Source organism: Spermophilus citellus, assembly GCF_964194105.1.
Source record: "Spermophilus citellus genome assembly, chromosome: 6".
Taxonomy (NCBI): domain Eukaryota; kingdom Metazoa; phylum Chordata; class Mammalia; order Rodentia; family Sciuridae; genus Spermophilus; species Spermophilus citellus.
This window is the reverse complement of record NC_138187.1, coordinates 124891566-124914000: the sequence shown is the minus strand read 5'-3', so window position 1 is coordinate 124914000 and position 22435 is coordinate 124891566. Positions and strand designations below refer to the sequence as shown.

The 22435-nt window shown below is 36.9% G+C and overlaps 1 protein-coding gene across 8 annotated transcripts in view; it reads right to left on the bottom strand.

Annotated features, from left to right (window-relative positions):
- Nucleotides 1-483: 483 nt before the first annotated feature.
- Nucleotides 484-22435, bottom strand: part of LPGAT1 (lysophosphatidylglycerol acyltransferase 1) — an 86197-nt gene continuing 64245 nt past the window's right edge. For all 8 annotated transcript variants that reach the window (XM_081300527.1, XM_081300528.1, XM_081300530.1 and 5 more), the window contains 2 exons: nucleotides 8592-8698; nucleotides 484-6763 (listed from right to left, as the gene is read on the bottom strand). In XM_081300527.1, the coding sequence (XP_081156653.1) occupies nucleotides 6612-6763; nucleotides 8592-8698 (259 nt within the window). In that variant the 3' untranslated portion in view covers nucleotides 484-6611. The remainder of the gene's footprint in view (nucleotides 6764-8591; nucleotides 8699-22435) is intronic.

Below are 22435 nucleotides of genomic sequence, written 5' to 3'. Positions count from 1 at the left end.
TTTTTTGCATAAAAAATGAAACTAAGTGATGAAGATGCAACCATTGATATTTTAAGGGCAGTAGCTCAGCCTTATGTTTTATCAATGATACTGCTAAGCTGCTATAATCACAAGTATGGCTGAGTCCTCTTCCACCTGAGGTGAGTAATGAGTGGGAACCTCATCTCCAGCTCCACTGAGTCTGACATCTAAAAGGCAAAAAGTATTCTGAGACCAGGTCTGCACCCCGCAATATGGTCCATGCTTTCTAGCAGAAAACACTGTCTTGTCTTTCCCTATGCACAACAGGTTTAATCATACCTAATTAAGAGTATTCTGATTACGAAAGGGGCCTGCCTCATTTCCAGTGGTCATCCCACCCTCTCCCAAGTTCCATTCTTATTTCTGTTTCCATTTGACAGAAACTGTAGAGACTTAGGTTTTTCTTTTTTTTTCCCCCTCAAGCCTATAAGAGTTTAAGAACAATGTTACCAAATCCTGAGAGGTAAAAATTTATTGATTTCTATCATATCAGCATGTTATGATATGGTCATGCCTGTTCACACAGCTGACTTCTTAGAGCCAAAAGAGGATTCTGTTTTTCCATTTAAAAATACATTTTTTTTTCAGCAGGAAGAAACATTTTAAAAACGAACATTTTCATATTAAGTGGGTATTACAAACAACCCCCCCCCCCCAACTCATGAGGAATAGGGCTGGTCAGCGATAGATCTCTGGGTGCTTCAAATTTGCATTCCACCTCTGCCCCCAACCTGTTCTGTCTTCTACATAAAATACGTCTGGGGGAAAAGAAATTAGAACCTCACCAAAACAGTAGCCTAAATCCAGCCAGAAAAAAGAGGTAGACTGAACTGTAACTATTGAACTTATTTGGTAGATTGTGCAAAATATTTTAAAACATTTAAAATTTTCAGTCGGATCAAACATTCTACAAGGAACTGAACAACTGAGGTTTTATATGCTTAAAACAAAATCTTAGAGATGCCTATACCATAATTACTTTACTTTGAGAAATGAAAGCATAAAACCGAATTGAGAACTATATACTTCCCCTGTACTTCAGGCAAAGTTTGCTTTTGTCAGATTCCTCAAAATCTAAAGCTCATGTGGTAGGACTGATCTTAATGCTTTTCCTACCCTTCAATCCCCTGCTAGGGTCAATAATAGAAATTTTCTCAGAACAGTGAGCAAATTAACTGGAAGAAGTTTATTCAACATTAATAGTTAAAACAAAATGAAATAAAAAGAACAGGGAAATGGTGTGCTGGTGACATCTACAACTGGCTCCCAAGGGCCAATCATTAAATTTCAGGGTTTTGCCAGCAGTTCTTAAACAATTGTTATTAAAATTATATAAACTTACAATTAGTGCTAAAGCTAAAAAGTGGTCTTGTATTATGGGTAAGAAAGAATTTAAGAGTAGATCACATCCTAGACTGAATGACAGTAAATTTCCTGGGAGATGAGCAAGTGGAGTAGGATATAATACCATAATTAAACTCATGTTGAAATGCAATTGTAGGTTGGCTAAAGGGTTCAGAAAAAAGCAACTAAGAATCTTGTGAGAATCAACTGGCTATGTGGAGTTTATATACAATGTTGATATTTTATTTTGTTTTTTTTTTTTTGTGTCACACATCCTTGTTATCAGGAAAATTTATAACAAATTTGTGTAACATGTATGAATATATATTTTTTTCTGAGATAGTGGACCTTTAAACACTTATTGGCACACCAGGAGAATGAAGAGGAGAGGTTAGACCCTCTGACCCAGGGAAGGAGGTTCAGAGTTTTCTCACTGGATGTTTCAGCCTGCTCTTCTCAGCATGCTACTGCAGGAGGGGCCCTAAGCACAGGCCTACAGGTATTAATGCCCAAAGAGCTCCAGTATGACACAGACCATCCCCACTGCTAAGAATTAAAGCACTGTACTTGGAAAAAAATCAACTTTATTTTCTCTAGGTTAAAAAAAAATAGAACCAGCTATTAATTTTTGCTAAGAAAATGCTTCTTTTGGTGTTCATGTCTAAATTTCTGAAAATGCAACCTGGTTATTAAAATCATCCCGAATGCATTCATAAACCAGATCCATGTGTGACCAGCCCTTTACAAAAATTAATTACAGTTGCCACAGCCTTTACATTCATTCTTTTCATACATTACAACATGCAGATATACAAAGAAAGGTCAAACAAGTTGAAGTAAACATTACAGCATCAGGAAAATGAAAATCCATCTGTATAAAATAAATACAACTTTGTAATAACTGTAAAGAAAATGAAAGCAATTAACAAAAATAATGGCAGTTTAAAGTATAACTGTCTCATTACCCAATCATAAAATAAGTTACTGTAAAATGCATAGACTCTTTACATGTAAAGAATTTGTGCATCACAGTCATGTGTCCATAAGTTTTACACAATAAAAATAAAGCCATTCAAAATGTGTGCATACTTTGCAATTAGAATACACTTAATATTTTTTTGCTCTTTAAACTGTCTTAAAAATATTAAATGTAAAAATCCTCAGATGAACATTTTACAGAAAAACCCATATTTAATCTTCTATATGGCTACAGTCACCTTCCCCCAACAGATCAGCACCTCCAGCATTTTCCTAGGGCCCAGTTCCTAGTTGTTGGGGACTGGTGCAAAATGATTACAACAAAGCACCAAGCAATAACTGCTCCAGAGTACACTGGCTCTTCTGTGATACAGAATTTCACAACGTAGGTGTTTTGGTCCCAAACATCTTAGTCTCTACCCCTTATAAAATGAACTAGTATATCTGCTGCCCTGTGCTCCTTTTTGACTTTGCCTGGCATGTTAACACATGTAAAGCTCATAGCTCTGCAGGGCAAAAAAAAAAAAAAAAAAAAAAAAAAGGAAAAAAATATAAATAGTTTAAACAAACCATTTTTATCCATCCTTTGTGGACTAGAGCTGAGCACACTCAATGGTAACTCTGAAGTGAAGTCCTATGTAGTGACTTCAGAAAAAGAACAAAGAAAACAGTTAACTCTTCCTATTCAGTAGTGCAAATAAAACATTTCCTTTTTAAATATAAAAAAGAATACTAAGAAGACTACCCATGATTAAAGACTACATTCTATGATTATAACTAGGACCAACTAGTTTAGAAGAGTCTTCAGAGAAGTGATTGTCAAAAAACACTACTAAGACAAATCCACAAGAAGTAAGCAACATGAACAAAGAATGAAGGGCCATCCTCAGCATCAGCAGATGGCAGCAACACTAGGATGATGTTCTGAAGCTTACACTGGGTGATGTAAGATTTCATTTTGATAAAAAGGCTGATAACGATATCAGTACAACCTATTCTTGATAATCAGGGATGCCTTTTCCAGCCCATTGATTTCAGGCTTTGGAGTTTCCTCTTCCTCATAGCTCTCGGTCTTTCCATGTTATTTCACTACTCATTAACAGTCCTACATACACAGGCAAGAAAAAGCTAATAAACAATTCAAATCATTTTTTTTTTAATTAGCAAGCATCCCTAGAAGGAAAAAAGAGTTTGATGAAAAGTAAAACTTCAAACTTCTTCAGGAATAAGATTTTGGGCTTCCTTATGACTTATAACTGGATTAAGTATCCAGTAATTAATTTTCCAGTAATCTTTAGTTCCTTTACTGTGAAAAATTAAGGATTGGTTGAATACCAAAAACCAAAAACTACTTAATGATATGACAGGTTTGAACTCAGCTATCTTTTTAAAAAAAAAAAAATCTTCTGTTTAAATTCTCAACCAACTAGTTTGCTCCTCCAAAACATCATTTTCTACTCTGTAATTTTTCTTTACCCTCTATTGCTTTTAAGTCCATCTATCATGTGTATATTTCATCACCGATAATTGTTTCTGAAGTTAAGAGTGACTAGCTGGCTTGGTCACTTTTGCAGTCACGGAATCTGCTTGTGGCCAAGCAGATGCTCTATCACTGTTTCTTGGTGATGCCAGGATCCCAACAGTGAGCTCTCAACTCTATCTCCTGTGGGAATCTAGGCAGTCCAGCTGAGACCAAGAAGTGCTGAGATTCTAAAGAACCACTGGTATAACACTGGCATAGTTTTGTTTTCTTTCCCCTTGACAAAATATATGACCTCCTTTCATCTCACTTTACAAAGAAAGTTCAAATACGAATTTTTATTCAGCTCTGTATAGTGGCATATTGCTGCTTCCCCAGATTGCCATAGAAGAACACTGATTTTTCTCTTTATATTTCCTAGTACAGCAGGTGAACTCCAGTTACTGACAAGGAAAGCACTATCAAGGCTCTCAAACAAATACATTTGCAAACAGAAGAGAAAGAACATATTAGAAAGAATCAAAGAGGGGCAGGGTAGATCAAATACACATCTATTTACAACTCATGGATCAATTTTCAAAAATTAACTCATCTATAAAGACTGTGGAAATGATACTGCACTTGAAAAATAAAGCATCTTACAGGAAAGTTTAATGTGTACAGTAAATTTAACAGTGTCACGTTCCTTTGGAGCACAGCGATGTCAAAAATGGCTCTAAGCCACATTTATGTATACATTTTTTTTTTTTTTAAATAGGAGAACTGTTCACTCTACCCTGTGACTTGCTTTGCAATGAGGGAAAGGTCTACAAGCTAGGACTATGCATAACTATTTTTTAAGAGTGAGCAACCTCTCCCCAGATGGCTAATATCTCAAATGAACAATTCATTTCATCTTGTAATTAAATAATGTTTGCTGGATCTCAACCAGAAGCATCACTGAGCTTCTCTTTGGCTTCCTATCATCACTGACACCTTACAAGTGAGACTGGTCTCACTTACTCATTGTCACTGTAGAACACATAATGAAATGCTTCAGTTTCAAGAAAATTGCATTTTATAACAATTGTTACCAAACCAAACATATCAAAACTGTCTTCTGCATTTTAATAGTATAATATAATATTCAATGAGGTATTTCAGTTAATGCATCCTTCCCCTTCACATATATTGAGTTATCCTAAAGATGAAGCTGCTGTGGGCTTTTATTTGGTGTTGCTTTATCTTTCCCACACAACTATGGGAAAATTCACATCTTTTTTTGGTTCACTGGAAAACAGAAACATTAGCCTTTATTTTTATTTTACAGCTTACTTTTCAGAATTGTTATTTTTGTAATTTGTGACAACAGGGGAGTCTATAATGCTCAAATCAGAGAAAACTACCATGGACTTATTAGATCTTAATCTTACAACCCTAAACTGAAAACATTCTCTATTTCAACACTGATGTAGGGCCAGCATTTTTTTGAGAAGAGTTTGGTTCTCCTGTGAGGTACATCACATAAACATACTGACCAAAAGGAAAAAAAAGTTTTCTAGAAATAACAGAAACTTGATGTTACCCTCTTCAAAAGCAATTGGAAGAGACTGGGAAGCCTTTTGTGCAGGCCTCTCCTCGTTACACCAACCCCGAGAGGGGCAGCTCCTTGATACAATGCTGGAACACACTGCTGTCTATACAGATATGGAGGGGAGCCACTTGAGAACCAGTCACCAGTAGAAGCCAATGTCTGGCTCTAGCTCTTGTTTTCCTAATGAACTAGTCTATTTTCCCTTAAATTGATCATCTAAATGTTTTATGTTAATTTGTTCATCCATCCCCAAATGCATTTAGTGATACTATGTCAAAGAAGGGTGCAGGGAGCCTCTAGTTACAAATAGGGTCACCCTGTCAGGGAGGTGCCCAATGCAGGGTGGTGCTGGACAGCAGCTGCGGGCAAAATTGCAGAGACAGGAGAGCCCCCGGAAGCCGACTCACTGACGAGGCTTACTTTTGTCTTCAGGCTATGTTACTATCATTTGCTATATTAGCATCTGATAAAAGTGCATTTTGTAAAATACAATTATCAATCTATAATATGCCTTCTATACAGAAAGAGAAACAGGGTGATGCCCCTACCCCACCCTACCCTGGTGGAAAGGAAAGCACTAGCGCATGTAAACATGGTGCTGGACTGAGCTAGCCTTCATAAAATCAGAGCCTATGCCAGGAGGTGTTCAGTGGACACTGGTTCCTCCCCACAGAGAATATCAACACTGCACCTCGTCAGGTGCTAAGGACTGAAGTTTGTTACTTCAAGCAACAGGGAAAACACTCTTTGGGAGGTGCCTCCAGCTCCCTCCCCTCATGGCTACTAGTACCACAGCCCAAATGGGTGGAGATGTGGGCACTGTGGCACACTGCTCTAACAGGGACTGCTAGCTAGGAGAGATGTAATTCTGAGCTTGAACTAAATGACCAGGTAGATCCTGTGGCAACAGTTTCTTTCAGACAGTCTTTCAGGATGATTTTTATGATTTCCTCTTCTCCAAATGTGATGTTTGCCTATATGTGGTAGAATGTATCTCTTTAAAACATGAAAAGTTCTTAAAATATATCAGCAGGTCATTATATTACTGATCCTCATTTTAATAGAGTTTTAAAATATCCCAAAGGGGGATAAATATTAATTCATCCACTGAATTTCCTTCGATTCTTTTATATATTCTGATCTGCACATGTAAAATAATGCACACTCATGAAAGTCTGAACTCCTATGGTGACCTTGACAAGTCCAAGTCAATTCCTAAAATAGGCAATGGTAAAAATACTCAATGATGTTGTACCACATACAGGCTGACAACACTGCAAAAGAGTATATAAGAAATAACCACGTGTTGCTGAGGTTCATCTCCCTGGAAACAGCTTCCTTCTGACCCTTGACAGGTGGAAAGGCTCCTGAAAGACAAGACAGAAATATTGTTTACTGCAAAGGCAGGTCTCCTACAATAAAAGTTGAATATTAATTTAATGAGACTCATGGGGTCTTTTTGTTTGTTTGTTTGTTTTTTGAAAGCCTTCTATAACTTTCCATTGTTCCTGAAAAGAGATCTCATTTGAAATACAATTTCCAAGCCACTAGGTTCTTCCTCATTCCAGCCTTTGCCTTTATTCTCTCTGCTGGAATGCCCCTCAGTGAATCCTTCCCATATCAGAAAAAAAAAAAAAAAAAAAAAAAATGCCACTCCTGGCCCTTGTCACTCACAGGTTTATTTCCTTCCTGAAATTTTCCCTAATCTGTAATGGGCTCATCTGTCCTTTTCTCTATCTATAGACTTTTACTGTTTGTCTTCCATAGGAGTAAAATTTGCATGAGAATAGTTATTCTGGTAGCTTTTTCCCCTTATCTGGAGACATTTCCATAGTGGCTGGGACACAGGATCTGTGAAACTGACACCAAATAATTTCTGAAACAATATAATTTATACTAGTCCATTTGAAAATAATTTTTTTTTGCCACAAAAAGTGATTATATAACACCAATAATATTTTTAAAAGGCAGTAGGCTTTATGAAATGTCTTAATAATAAAAAGGATAAATACAAAGCAAACAGATGCCTCTAAATTATTTTCTGGAAAGCCAGATCAATTTTACCTAAGGTCATCTTTAACACTCTTCAGCATTCAAACAATCTTTGTCCTTGCTGATAATCTCCCAGGATAAGCTGATTCAAGAGGGGATTTGCTGCTTACAAGCAATTTACAGAGTGTACTTTCAAGTTTCAAGGTCTAATATGCAAATAGTTTTCTTAAAAAGAGGCCTCTACTATTGTTACTATAATTTAGGCCAAATATATGAAGGCAAGAAATTGAGGTTGAGAAAGCAGAGATCTTGGTAGTCTCTTATCACCCATACCTTCTCAGCTTTCTGTTAAACTAAAACACCAAGGCCATTCTCAGGTCAAGAACAACTTTCTGTTTACCTTTTTCTCCCTATAAAGGAGCTGGAAAATAGGCCTACAACATAGCAATTCATAAAGCATTTTGGTAGTACTGGGGCTGGGTGGGTGTTCTACTAATAGTAATTTCCTTCTTTCCTAACTTCCTTTTTTCTGCCTTCTTCTTCCCTTCTCCTATTTTTTTTCACTGCACTATAGTTTTTTATAGGGTGCAGAGAATATTTAGAAAGAACCTTAGACTACATAAACATTTCTTTCCCTCTTAAGAATAAAAGACTTAAGTTTTTAATCCGTGAAAACTTAAAAAATGAATGTTATCCTTTCATGTAAAGAATAAGCCACTAAAACGCAGTTAAAAATGACCTTGAATAGCTACAATGAGATTATATGATGAAATGCCAAAACTCTATGCTATTTGCTACTTCATAAAACATCCCACCATGTAGGGTTGGGGATGTTGCTCAGTGTTAAGAGCACCTGCCTATCATATGTAAGGTCCTGGATTTGATCCCCAGCCCCCCACTCCAACACACACACACACACATTCTCTCTGTCTCATTTATAAAATGCCCCATATGATTATACATGTATGACCACAGTTGTTCACTGATTCTCTCTCCTTTGTGTGAAATCATACTCATTGTCTTTGCCCACAAGCTAATTCAGAGCAAACTTAACATAAATTATAAGCTGACATATCTTAAATACAGAAATACTTTGATTACTTTAGGGAATTTAAAGATTTGAAAAATGGCTATCTTCCCTAAAGCCTACCTTTAAGATTTCTGGTAATTTCATAAATGTATATAATAGAAAACACTGTGTACCTGTTTTATAAAAATGTGATAAGAGGTCCTCTTTTTCAATAAAGCGTTGATAAAGCCAATTGGCAAGGTCATCAGTCTCCAGGGGTACATCTTTAACTGGAAAGATCCTATCAAGGGTTAGGAAGAAAAAGGACAAACTTCTTTAATTCAAAAGTGAAAATCATTTAGAACCACAATTTAGCTTTAGTAATGAAAAACTGAATAAATTTATAGAAAATATCTTTGCTTTTTTTTTTTTTTTTTCGGGGAAGAGGATAGCAGGGGCACTTGACCACTGATCCCCAGCCATATATATATATATATATATATATTTGTATTTTATTTAGGGACAGGGTCTCACTGAGTTGCTTAACGCCCCACTTTTGCTGAGGCTGGCTTTTAACTTGTGATCCTCCTGCCTCTGCCTTCCAAGCCACTGGGATTATAGGTATGTGCACCATGCCTGGCTCCATCATTGCTTTCTAAGGGTTGGTCTGAACTTTTCAAGGCCTTTTGGCTTTTTTTTTTTTAACATTTATTTTTTAGTTATAGGTGGACGCAATATCTTTATTTTATTTTGTTTTTATGTGGTGCTGAGGATTGAACCTAGCACCTCATGCATGCCAGGCAAATGCTCTACCTCTGAGCCACAACCCCAGCCCCAGGCCTTTTGACTTTTGAAGTTGTTGTTCATTATAGTTCACTTATGTGTTTATTCAAACATTCACTAGCCTATCGTGTTAGGTCCAGTTCTAGAGGCTGAAAACATACTTTTATATTGTCCTAACTTAGAAATTATTACTGAGAATAATTATGTCTTTATATTTCCAGGTGGGAGCAGTATGTAGAACAGATGAAGTTTTAAAATGCAGCTAAGCAGAATATGCTCAGTCATTTCACTAAGTACTAGGCATCATGATACATTTTAGCAATGTCCTTTGGCAGGAAAGTCAAACAACCAGATTGAATCTGCCCAAATTTGGTGGCTTTTCAGTAATTACACCATAATAATGGTTTCATGAGTAGGCACTTTCATGGATTAGAAATGGCTACTAGAACACTATTCACCTCTTTTGCCAATTAACTTGGTATTTATGTTTATTCTTTAGTGTTAGATCTTATCTACTAACTTCCTGCCAACAGAAGATGATCAAGTTTCTTCCTATTCTCACCACACATGCGCATCCTTTCCATCATTCTTATCAACTATGCAGTAAATTCAATGAGATATTTAACGTAAAACTTAGGTTCTGTATTATAATCAAACATTCACAGTCAAATCATGTAGTGAATTATGGCCTCTATTCCTTTCTTGCCCATTTTTATTTTCCCTGGATTAAGCAATTACATTATTTTTTATTTATGTAATTTTCTATGTACAGACAACTAATTCAATCACAAGCTCCCAGCCATTTGTCTAGAATCAGTTCTCTAGTTTGGGTCCACAACTTTTTCTAAGAAGACTAAAAAGAAAATACTCTCTAGGCTTGCTGGACGTGGTGGCTCATGCTTGTAATCCCAGTGATTCTAGAGGCTGAAGCCAACCTCAGCAAATGAGCATGGGCCTAAGCAACTTAGCAAGACCCTGTCTCAAAATAAAAAATAAAAAGGGCTAGGGATGTGGCTCAGTAGTTAAGTGCCCCTAGGTTCAATCTCTATTTCAAAAAAAAAACCAAAAAACAAAAAACAAACAACAAAAAAAAAACAAAAACAAAAACTTCTAGGTTTTGTTGGTAATTTGGTCTCTGTCATATCTGCTCAATTTGTCTTGTGATATGAAAACAGTCAGAGACAATGTACACATAGATACGCAGGACTATTCACGTAAAATTTTATTTAAAGATTTTACACACACTCAGGACTTGATGCCTGTAATTTTCATTCTATAAAGTCCTCTTGCTAACATCCTAATGATGTCCTGTACTCCTAAAATAGGCACAATATTTTCTATACCTTGTTTTTCTTTTCTCTATTCATTTGGATAGAGCACATTCTCCAGTGGTTTCTAGAAAAAGGGTACTTGAAATATTAAAAGTTTGCAACAAATGTCTTTTTTTCTGTCTTGCTATAGCTTGGATCTTAAATATCCCCCAAAGACCTATATATTGGAGGCGTGGTCCCCAGGAGGTGCTACTAGAAGGTAGTGGAACCTTTAAGAGGTGGGGCCTATTGGAAGACTTTTAGGTCATTGGTGACCTCCTCCCCTTCCTTTGAAAGACCCCAGCCCCATAACCTAAGGCCGGATTATGAAAAGTAGAAAGTATGTAGTAAACAGGTGAGCTCACCACATGACCTGTTAGAAAGGGCACCCTGACCACATCACAGGACATGCTTGAGCAAACTGGGATCATAAGCGGGAACAGGGAGGAAACACAATGTAAACCTGTGAGATTAATGAGTTTTTCGGGAAACTATAGTGAAAAATAAGTTTATCATAGTGAAAAACAAGTTTATCATAGTGAAAAACAAGTTTACCCTTTAAGTGACGTGTATGCTGGATTCAAAAATACCTGTTATTGTGCTAGGTGGGAAACAACTCCTTTTTCCCTATAAAAGATCTGTACCCCAAAGCCCGGTGTGCCAGTTCACCAAAGCTTCGGCTGAGGTTTTGCTGTGCACCCGCAGGCGCCTGTGTATTAATAAACTTGCCTCTTGCTTTTGCAGCCAGTGTGACGCTAGTTCTCTTTTGGACGGGGGATTTGAGGGTCCGGGGGTCTTTCACCTTTCTCTTTGCTCTTTGACTAAGGAATAAGCTATCTTGCTTCACCACATGTTTCCACCATAATGTGCTGCCTTGTCAAAGGCCCAAAAGCAATAGGGTCAACCACTCAGGAACTGAAACCTCTAAAACTCTCAGTCAAAATAAACCTTTTTCTCTTTAGAAGTTGATTATCTTAAGTTTTTAGTTATAGAGACAGAAAGCTCACACTAACCTAGTTTTCAATCTTGATTGATAATTTGGCTACACATACAATTCAGAGTTAGAAACCATTTTTTCATCTCTTTTGTTGTCCTTTCTGGGAGATTTCTTATTTAATTTCTAAACATTTTACTGAGTTTTTATTTCTTTTATTGCATTTTTAATTTCTAGAACTCATACTGTTCTATGTTCCTTTTTAGAATATTCTATTACAGTTGCAATATCTTATTGTTATGAGAGGTTTTCAATTGTAATGGAAAGTTTAAACATTCACAAAAGAAGTAAAAAGGATTAATGAACTCTAATGTATATTATGATTTTTCAGCCACTGTCTTTCCAGTATTGCCTCTATTTCTCTAAGTCATGTTTTATGTTTGTTTCAGTCTCTATCTTTCAGAGTTCAGGCTGGCTGGATCACTAGTTACCTGGTAATTCACTATTATTATTTGCTCACATTTATGGATGTTAGCCGAAAGCCCTCAGCATATAAGTGGAGTCCACTGGCTATAAGCCTCACTGATAGACATCTGGCTGGGCCACATAAAACCGTTTTTCCTCTTGAACTCACCCATTTTCCCAGGGAAAGAGCCTCTGATTTCCTGCCTCCAGAGGGAAGCTTTCTTGTAGCCAGAGAGGGGGTGGGGGTTGGGCACACAGACATTACTTCACCATGCTGTTTTCATGCTGGGACCTCTGCCTCAGCAGGGCTGCTGCTCCTCAGCACAGTTTCTATTTCTCTAGAGTAATCCTCCCATATTTGCCAGGATAGGGAAAGAATTATCAGTCAGCTGTGGGATATAGGGTAGGGGTTTTTAGTTCTTTCTAAACAGATTTTGACCAGTCTGCCCAAGCTTAGCAACATTTTAACCTCACTTCTATGGGTATTGATGCTGCCAGTCTTTTAGAAGTTCTAAAGTATAAATCAGGTGGGATCCTGGCTTCCCACAGCTGGCTCAGGGTTTTGTCATGTTATTTATTGCTTCATCTGTTTTCCAACTTATCAAGGTTTGTTAACATTGTCTCCAATACTGTTCTCTTCCTTGTGGGTTTGTATCTTTAAAAAACCCCATTCAGGGCTGGGGTAGTGGCTCAGTGGAAGAACCCCTGCCTGGTATGTGTGAGATGCTGGGTTTAATTCTCAGTACCACATACAAATAAATAAAATAAATAAAATCAACAACTAAAAATATTTTTTAAAAAGACAACCCATTGAGTGTTATTTTACTGGGATTGGGGGAAAGAGGGAAAATAAACATTCCCATTCTCCATTTTATGGGAGATATGAAAGTAGATGAATTCAATTTTCTTTTTAGAAGCCCTCCAGCTATTTCTGAAAGGTCTAAAATGCTTGTTTTCTCTTTGTCTAGGGTCTACTATTTGCCATTTCTTAAAAGAGTCTAGATTGCTATTTCAGGTTTTGGCCAAATTTGTCAGTTATTTAGTAAGGATTTAAAAATTATAATGATGCATTCCATCATAAAAACAGTAAGCAACTTACATAGTAGAATCAGAACACAATGTTCAGACCAGTCAAATAAATACAAAGGTTTCCAAAACAACAGAGTAACTATACTCCTTCAAAGGCTTTTAAAAAATTGTTCATGTACTAAGGTCATTAGTTCACAATTTGGGGAAAAAAATCAGAAGGAACATTACTTATGAATTACATTATAATCAGACTCATTTCTTTTGCTACTTAAATTTTAAAATATCAAATAGGGGTTATTTTAACACCCAAAGTTATGCATTACTGAACAAGAAAAGGAGGAGAGGAAAGAAGGAAAGAGTGTGGTATGAAAAATCTATTAAAGTCAATTTCAAGAACTCATATAGCTTTGACTCAACTTTTGCTTTCAATATGTAAAAGAATGAAAAGGAACCAAATTGTTTCATTTGCATAGAAAATGACTTTCCCAATCTTAACTATCTTTCTATTTCCCAAAATATAAAACTACATTTCTCCAAAGCAATGGTATACAACTGTTTTGGTTGACTGAATATTTAAATGGAATAAGAGATCTTAAGGTATTAAAAACTTCAGGTTTGGGCTTGCAGCTACTCTGGATGAACAACAGAAAGATAAATTAAACAATGTCTTAACTTATTAAAAAATATTGGAATTGCTTGCAGTATATGAAAGTATCCAATAGACTTGTATTTCTTAGCCCTTTTAAGACTTACACTCAGGACAGGGGTGGTTCCCAGCAACTTGGGATCTGAGGCAGGAGTACTACAAATGCAAGGCCAGCCTCAGCAACTTAGTGAAAATCCTGTCTCAAAATAAAAATACACATGAGCTGGGGATATAGCTCAGTGGTAGAGCACATCTGGGTTAAATTTCTAGTACCAAAACAAAACAACAAACCCCTACACTAAGTCATCGAAATATCGTTTTAAACGAAATTTTCTATTTCTCCTCTGCCCTCTCCACACCAGGTTCTGATTAAGGCTCATGAAGTGAGTACTCCCTGGCTAATATTCCCTTCTACAAAATAGTGAGGATTTGTAGGGGTGAACCTGGGGACACTTAAAGAGTCTGCTTTTTAGACACAATTAAAACAATCCCAGAAGGCAGTGTGGCATTGTGATTTGCAGACTGCCTGGGATTGAATCCTCACTCTATCATTTGCCAGCTGTGTGTCCGTGAGTAAGCCATATAACCTTGATACGACTTAATTCCCTCATCTGTAAAATGGGGCTAGTACAATGATTTATCTTACAAAGTGCTTACAACAGTACTTGGTGTGGGTTAAACACTCATACAATGTCAGTACTGGTGGCCAGATCCCTCAGGGCAAGCATTACTGTGCTTCTATGGGTTTAGCAACAGCTGCAACAGCTAGACTAGATCAGTATTTATTAGGAGGGGTTGTCACTCCATGACTATTTCATATGAGACTTTCCACACATTACATGTACACACATACACATACACACCCATATATACATTCTCTTCCTCTATCACTAAAGCAACAATGAAGTCAGCCTCAAGCCAATCATATAAAAGTAAAAGTATAGTTGCTACCAAGTATTAAAAAGATGAATCCCTGACAAAGACTTTAAAGACCCTTTTAATAGCAATACTGATATACTCAGAGATACAGAAACAAGGAGGTAAAAATTTCAAAATGCCATGGAAAATGTTATATGTTTACCATACCATGCTAAGCTCATATATCCTTACCCTGCTATATCTCAACTACTTGGTTGCAAAAGGCCACACTCCTGTCTCAAGCCACCATCTCCACTTGAATGGATACGAAATGAAGATGATTAGTATAAAGAAAGTCAGTTTTTGTGAAGAGCCTTTCCCCAACTCCTTCTGTAAGAAGTCTCCTTAGTTATCTGCCATTAACATGTGTAGGTTAGTTGGGCAGAAGTCTGTGAATGAGTAGATGTCTGTATCCTCCAATGAACCTTATATAATCTTAATTTTCAGGTAGGAAGACAAATTAATTCAACTGATGGCAATTTTACTAACACTTGTCCTATGTGTACACTCGATTATTCTTGCTATATTGGCCTGGGTAGGACCTTTACTACAATGTTGAATATAAGTACTGATAATGAGCATCCTTGTCCCCCATTCTTAATCTTTTAGGGAAGAAACATCCAATAGCTCACAATTAAGCATGGTATTTGCTGTAGATTTTTTCTGTAGACACATTAATCATATTAAAGAAATCTACTTCTAGTCCCAGTTTGCTGAGAGTGTTTTATTTTTATTATGAGTTGCATTTTATCAAAAAAAATTTCCATCTAATGAACTGCTTATGGAATTTTCCCTTCAATTCTGTTAATGAGATAAATTACATTGATTTTAGATTTTAAACCAAACTTATATTCCTGGAAAGTATGTTCTTGCTATATAACATGATGTATTTTTCATGTATTGCTGGGTTTGGTTTTGTATCTGTAATCATATAAGAGGTTTGTCTGTACATTTTTCTTTCTTATAAAGTCCTCAGTTCAGATTTTGGTATCTGTATTATGCTGGACTCTAAAACAAGCTAAGACGTATCCCTTCTTTTTCTATGTTCTGGAAAAGTTAAATTCCATATCCTTATATTGTCTTTTAAATAATTATAGGATTTGATGGAATCCCCCTTTTTCATTGCTTATAGTGGTAATGTAGGTTTTCTCTCTTTTCTTTTTTTCTTGATTAGAATGAACAACTTTATTGTTTTCTTTTTTGGGGGAGGGTGGTACTGGAGATAGGACCCTAGGTACTTTACCACTAAGCTACATTCATAGTCTTTTTAATTTTTTAATTTTAAGACAGGGTCTCACAAAGTTGCTTAGGGCTATCTCCTACAAGTTTTGAGAGATCATATTTGCATAATCATTCTGTTAAAACTATTTTCTAATTTTCACTGTAGCCTCTTGATACATGTTAAATAATATAAATTCCTCTTATTTCCTATTGATGGATAGTTTTCATCTTTTATTATTATAAGCATTGTGGCAATGAATGACATCATACAGATGTTCAGTCACAGGTGTGTAAATTTACCCGTATGATCTGTGTAAATTTATATATGAGAAATTCAAAAGTTAAATGCATTAGTAATTTTTGAAAGTTATCACTACAGTATCTTTACAAGGATTATACCTATTTATATTCCACTAAAAAATTATGAAAATGCCTTTGATGAGAAGATTTTTAAACTGAAAAATAACCAAGTCAGAAAATTCTCATTTAGTTGTAGATGATGGCCAGCAGTGTTTCTCAATAGGATCATGCCATTTTTGGTCTGTATTCTTGGGGATTCATCCATAAGTTCTCTTTGTTCATTTAATATTTTTTTTTCTGGTATTAGGTATTAAACCCAGGGATGTTCAACCCTGAGCTATATCCCCAGTCCCTCTTTTTATTTAGAGACAGGGTCTAGTTAAGTTGCCCAGGTTGGTTTCAAACATGAGATCCTTCTGCCTCAGCCTCCTGAATAGCTGAAATTAATAGACTTTTGGCCCTTTGCCCAGTTTAAATATTAATCTTAATTTAGTAAAAACATTCCGAGTCATAAAGATAAGCATCTTATAATTAAGTCCTGCAATGCGATTCTGGTTCCTATTTTTTTTTTTTTATACTAGGGATTGAACCCAAGAATCCAAGAGTGCTTAACTGTTAAGCCACATTCTTAGCCCCCACTCCTTTCTTTTTTTTTTTTGGCGGGGGAGGTACCAGGGATTGAACTCCAGAGCAGTCGACCACTGAGCCACATCCCCAGTCCTATTTTATATCTTATTTAAAGAGAGGATTCTCAATGAATTGCTTAGCGCCTTGCTTTTTGCTGAGGCTGGCTTTGAACCTGTCTCGGCCTCTCAAAGCTGCTGGGATTACAGGTGTGCAGCACTGTGCCCAGCATCCTGGGCCCTTTTTTAGTTTGAGACAGGATCTCAATAGGTTGCTTATAGCCTCGCTAAGTTGCTGAGGCTGGCTTTGAACCTGTGATCATCTTGCTTCAGCTTCTTGAGTGACTGGGATTATAGGCATGCACCATTATGCCAGGCTTGGTTCCTATTTTCATAATTATTTTTGTAAAATGTGGTCCTATTTTAAAAGTAAAAGGCCAGAAAAGTGAGTAAAAACTATTCTCTCCTCTCAAAGTTTGAGACTGAGCTATAACTCAACTTATAACTCTTACTATCCACTAAAATAAAACAAGAAAGGAGTTCTGCTTCTTGTAATGACATTATGGGCAACAATTATAAATTTTGGACAAAACAAAAAAATAATCAGTGAATGCACTTAGGAGAACTAAAAGCAGGCAGGCACTGGAGAAGAGTCTGCATTGGAAGATGGGCAATTTTCTCCTTTTTTTTTTTTTTTTAACATCTTTTCATTTGGGAACAATTCAGTCAGTGCCACATAGGGAGACTTGAATTTACATAAAAACACATGTCAGTCTACTAGTTTAAGATTCAAGAGGACAGAGATTAGTGTGACCATTGCAACTGGAAAAGAAGAATCCCATTAGGAGTAAGGCCACAGTGGGAGCCACAAATTCCGATTTTAAATTAAATTCAAATCTCCTGATGACCCTTGAGCAACGTATATAAGGGTTAGAGTCCAAGCAGAATAATGCCCTGCAGTTTTTAGCCAGCATGGTCTGCACACAGGAAATTTCATTGCTTCTCTCTCTTAAATATTTGGAAATTTAGAAAGGTTAATTCACTTCATCTTGATACTAGAAGGTTGTCTCAAAACTAAAAAGTAAAACTGAAAATCAGATTTTATTTTTAAGGAATGGCATAATTAAGTTTTTATGTTTAGATGATTTAATACTATTTTGACACAGCTTTGCAGTATAAGTAGTGCTTTTTAAGCAATTCACCTACTACTCTTAGGAATCCCACTCTCAAAAAGGAATGAAATAAATGCACCCAATGCAAATGTCTGCAAATCTACTCTCACTCAGCAAGCTATAGTAGCCCTGACATCTTCCTATTAAGAGTCCATGTCAGGCCGGATTCCAACATGGCGGCAGGCGTAGAGAGATCAAGTCTCTGACCTCTTCAGCTGTGCAGGCATAGGGAGTCGTAAACAACCTAAATCTGTTTGCTCATGATCACTAGGCAATGCTGAGCTGACGTGGATCTGGGGCGAACAGTCTGGGCCTCTCAGAACACACTCTGAGCCCGGATAGGCTGAATTCAAGCTCCCATTCGCCTGCTTGCCGCAGACAAACAGCTGTGCCTCAGCACTAATCCATCCGGCTGAAACAATTGGTCAGCCCTTCTCATCCTATGGAGGTAAATGCCTACCGAGCCTTCATAGGTAGTGGCCACAGGTTTGAAACGGGGCTTGGGAGAGACAGTAAGGACCCACCCGTTGCACTGGTCGCCCGGCAAAGGGAAACGAACTGTCGCCATTTGCAAGAGATACCACCATGGCAGAGAACTGACGTCAGACTGCGGCGGAGGAGATAACTTCATTGAAACCTGCGGATACAGGTGTGTAATTCCCTAGCCTTCCCTCTCCACACAACGGGGAAACCTTAAGGGCCCCTCCCAGCTCTCCCGTAAGGGCCCCTCCCAGCTCTCCCGTGAGCACGATAGCCAGACCCAGGGAATCAGAGGTGGCGCGGGACCCGCGTTGCGGAACTACCGCTCCCACCAGTGCTGACAGCTGAGGTCTCTTGCACCAGCTACCGGGGAGTGGCTACCGGAGGGCAAGTAAAATTCGCTGAGGATTCTCAGCCCCAAGCTCTACAAATTTAGGGTCTGAGGGAATGGCAAACTGGAAGAGTGTGCCCAGTCGTTCATGAAAACAGGGCTCCCGGGAGCAGCAGACCTGGCGTGTAGCCAGTATTGTGGTGAGCGGCACCCGTGAGAGGGGCCTGGCTAGAGGAAAAGTGGGAAGTGACTAGACACAAGAGGAGGCCTTAGGCACTCAGGATTGGAGACTCGCCCAGTCTGGGAGGAGCTGCTGCACAGTGATTGGTTCCCGCGTATTGACAGGAGAAACTTGGCCTGGTGGGCACAGTGCCACCTACTGGAAGAGAAGTTAATCAAACACTAAGACTGCATTTATTAGTTTTTTTTTTCTTTTCTTCTTTTCTCTTTTTTTTTGATTTGGGTTTTTCTTTCATTTTCATTTTTCTTTCTTGTTGTTTTTTTAAATTCTTTTTCTACAATTTTTTTCTTCTAATTTTAATTTTAATTTTTTTATTATTTTTTTTAATTTTTTCTTTTTTTATTTCCTATTTTTTTCTTCTTTTCTCTTTTCATTTCTTTTCAATTATCTTATCCCCCCTTCCTTGAATTCTACCTGCTTACTCTCATTCTCTTTAGTGACTTCTTCCCTTCCCTTCTAATACCTTTCCTCCCAAGCATCTAATAAATTTATAGGAGTAAACAGTAACTCATCAGTCAAACAGAACAAGAAGTAACATGAGTAGCTTCAAAAAGCAAGGAAGAAAAGGAGTACAAAAATGCAGGACAGCCTAAATATTCAGGAGGACCTAGAGTCATCAGAAAAATGGACATATAAAGAACTCAAGGAACACCTTAGACAGATGGAATGGAACCTTAAAGAGGATACAAGACAGCAAATTCAAGCAGCGAAAGAACACAATGAGAATGAATTACATAAACAGATAAAAGAAGAAGTTAAGCATCTTTATCAGGAGATAGAGATTATAAAAAATAATCAAACAATAATTCTAGAAATGAAGGAAACGATAAACCAAATTAAAAACTCAATTGAGAGTATCACTACCAGAGTGGAGCAAGTAGAGGCCAGAACGTCAGATAATGAAGACAAAATATATCATCTTGAAAAGAGTCTAGCCAACTCAGAAAGGCTGGTAAAAAATCACGAGAAAAACATCCAAGAGTTTTGGGATAACATAAAAAAACCAAACTTACGAGTCATCGGGATCGAAGAAGGTACAGAGATTAAAACCAAGGGAATGAGTAACCTGCTGAATGAAATAATTACAGAAAACTTTCCAGAAATAAAAAAGGAAACAGATATACAAATTGAAATGCATACAGGACACCGAGCACACAAAATCACAGTAGACCAACGCCAAGACACATTGTTATGAAGATATCCAATATACAGAACAAAGAGAAAATATTAAAAGCTACAAGAGAAAGGAGACAGATTACATTCAGGGGTAAACCAATAAGGTTAACAACGGATTTTTCATCACAGACACTGAAAGCAAGAAGGTCATGGAACAATGTATTTCAAACACTGAAAGACAATGGATGCCAACCAAGAATTCTGTATCCAGCAAAATTAAGCTTCAGGTATGACAACGAAATAAAAATCTTTCATGATAAACAAGTTAAAAGAATTTGCAGCCAGAAAACCAGCATTGCAAAGCATTTTGAGCAAAACACTACACGAGGAAGAAATGAAAAACAATAACCAAAACCATCAGTAGGAAGGGCCTCGGTAAAGACAGAGGGCGAGGGGAAAGATAATCATGGAGAAACAAACTAATTTTTTTTTAAAAAAAGGATAAATAATCAAACATGGATGGAAGTACGAACCATATATCAATAGTAACTCTGAATATTAATGGCTTAAACTCTCCAATAAAGCGACATAGGCTGGTATCATGGATTAAAAAAACAAATCCAACAATATGCTGCCTCCAGGAGACACATCTGATTGGAAAAGACATACACAGGCTGAAGATGAAAGGATGAGAAAAAATATACCACGCACACGGTCCTCGTAAGCAAGCAGGGGTGGCCATCCTCATATCGAATAAAATCAACTTCAAGACTAAGTTAATCAAAAGGGATAAAGAAGGTCATTATATACTGTTAAAAGGAACCATTCACCAACAAGACATAACAATTATCAATATTTATGCACCAAATAATGGTGCTGCGACATTCATAAAACAAATTCTCCTCAAGTTCAAGAATCAAATAGACCACAACACAATAATTATGGGTGACTTCAACACACCTCTCTCACCATTGGACAGATCCTCCAAACAAAAGTTGAATAAAGAAACTATTGACCTCAATATCACAATCAATAACCTAGACTTAACTGACATATACAGAATATATCAACCATCATCAAATGGATATACTTTTTTCTCAGCAGCACATGGATCCTTCTCAAAAATAGACCATATATTACGCCATAGGGCAACCCTCAGTAAATATAAAGGGGTGGAGATAATACCATGCATTTTATCTGATCATAATGGAATGAAACTGGAAATCAATGATAAAAGAAGGAAGGGAAAATCCTACATCACATGGAAAATGAACAATATGTTACTGAATGATCAATGGGTTACAGAAGACATAAAGGAGGAAATCAAAAAATTCTTAGAGATAAATGAAAATACAGACACAACATATCGGAATCTATGGGACACAGTGAAAGCAGTTTTAAGAGGAAAATTCATCGCCTGGTGGTCATTCCTCAAAAAAAGAAAAAAACCAACAAATAAATGAGCTCACACTTCATCTCAAAGCCCTAGAAAAGGAAGAGCAAAACAACAGCAAATGTAGCAGAAGGCAAGAAATAATTAAAATCAGAGCGGAAATCAATGAAATTGAAACAAAAGAAAGTATTGAAAAAATTAACAAAACTAAAAGTTGGTCCTTCGAAAAAATAAATAAGATCGACAGACCTTTAGCCATGCTAACAAAGAGAAGAAGAGAGAGAACTCAAATTACTAACATATGGGATGAAAAAGGCAATATCACAACAGATGATACAGAAATACAGAAGACAATTAGAAATTACTTTGAAAACCTATATTCCAATAAAATAGAAGATAGTGAAGACATCGATAAATTTCTTAAGTCATATGATTTACCCAGACTGAGTCAGGAGGATACACAAATTTGAACAGACCAATATCAATGGATGAAATTGAAGAAGCCATCAAAAGACTACCAACCAAGAGAAGCCCAGGACCGGATGGGTATACAGCGGAGTTTTACAAAACCTTTAAAGAAGAATTAATACCAATACTTTTCAAGTTATTTCAGGAAATAGAAAAAGAGGGAGCTCTTCCAAATTCATTCTATGAGGCCAACATCACCCTGATTCCGAAACCAGACAAAGACACCTCAAAGAAAGAAAACTACAGACCAATATCTCTAATGAACCTAGATGCAAAAATCCTCAATAAAATTCTGGCGAATCGAATACAAAAACACATCAAAAAAATTGTGCACCATGATCAAGTAGGATTCATCCCTGGGATGCAAGGATGGTTCAATATACGAAAATCAATAAATGTTATTCACCACATCAATAGACTTAAAGATAAGAACCATATGATCATCTCGATAGACCCAGAGAAAGCATTCGACAAAGTACAGCATCCCTTTATGTTCAAAACATTAGAAAAACTAGGGATAACAGGAACTTACCTTGACATTATAAAAGCTATCTATACTAAGCCTCAGGCTAGCATCATTCTGAATGGACAAAAGTTAAAGGCATTCC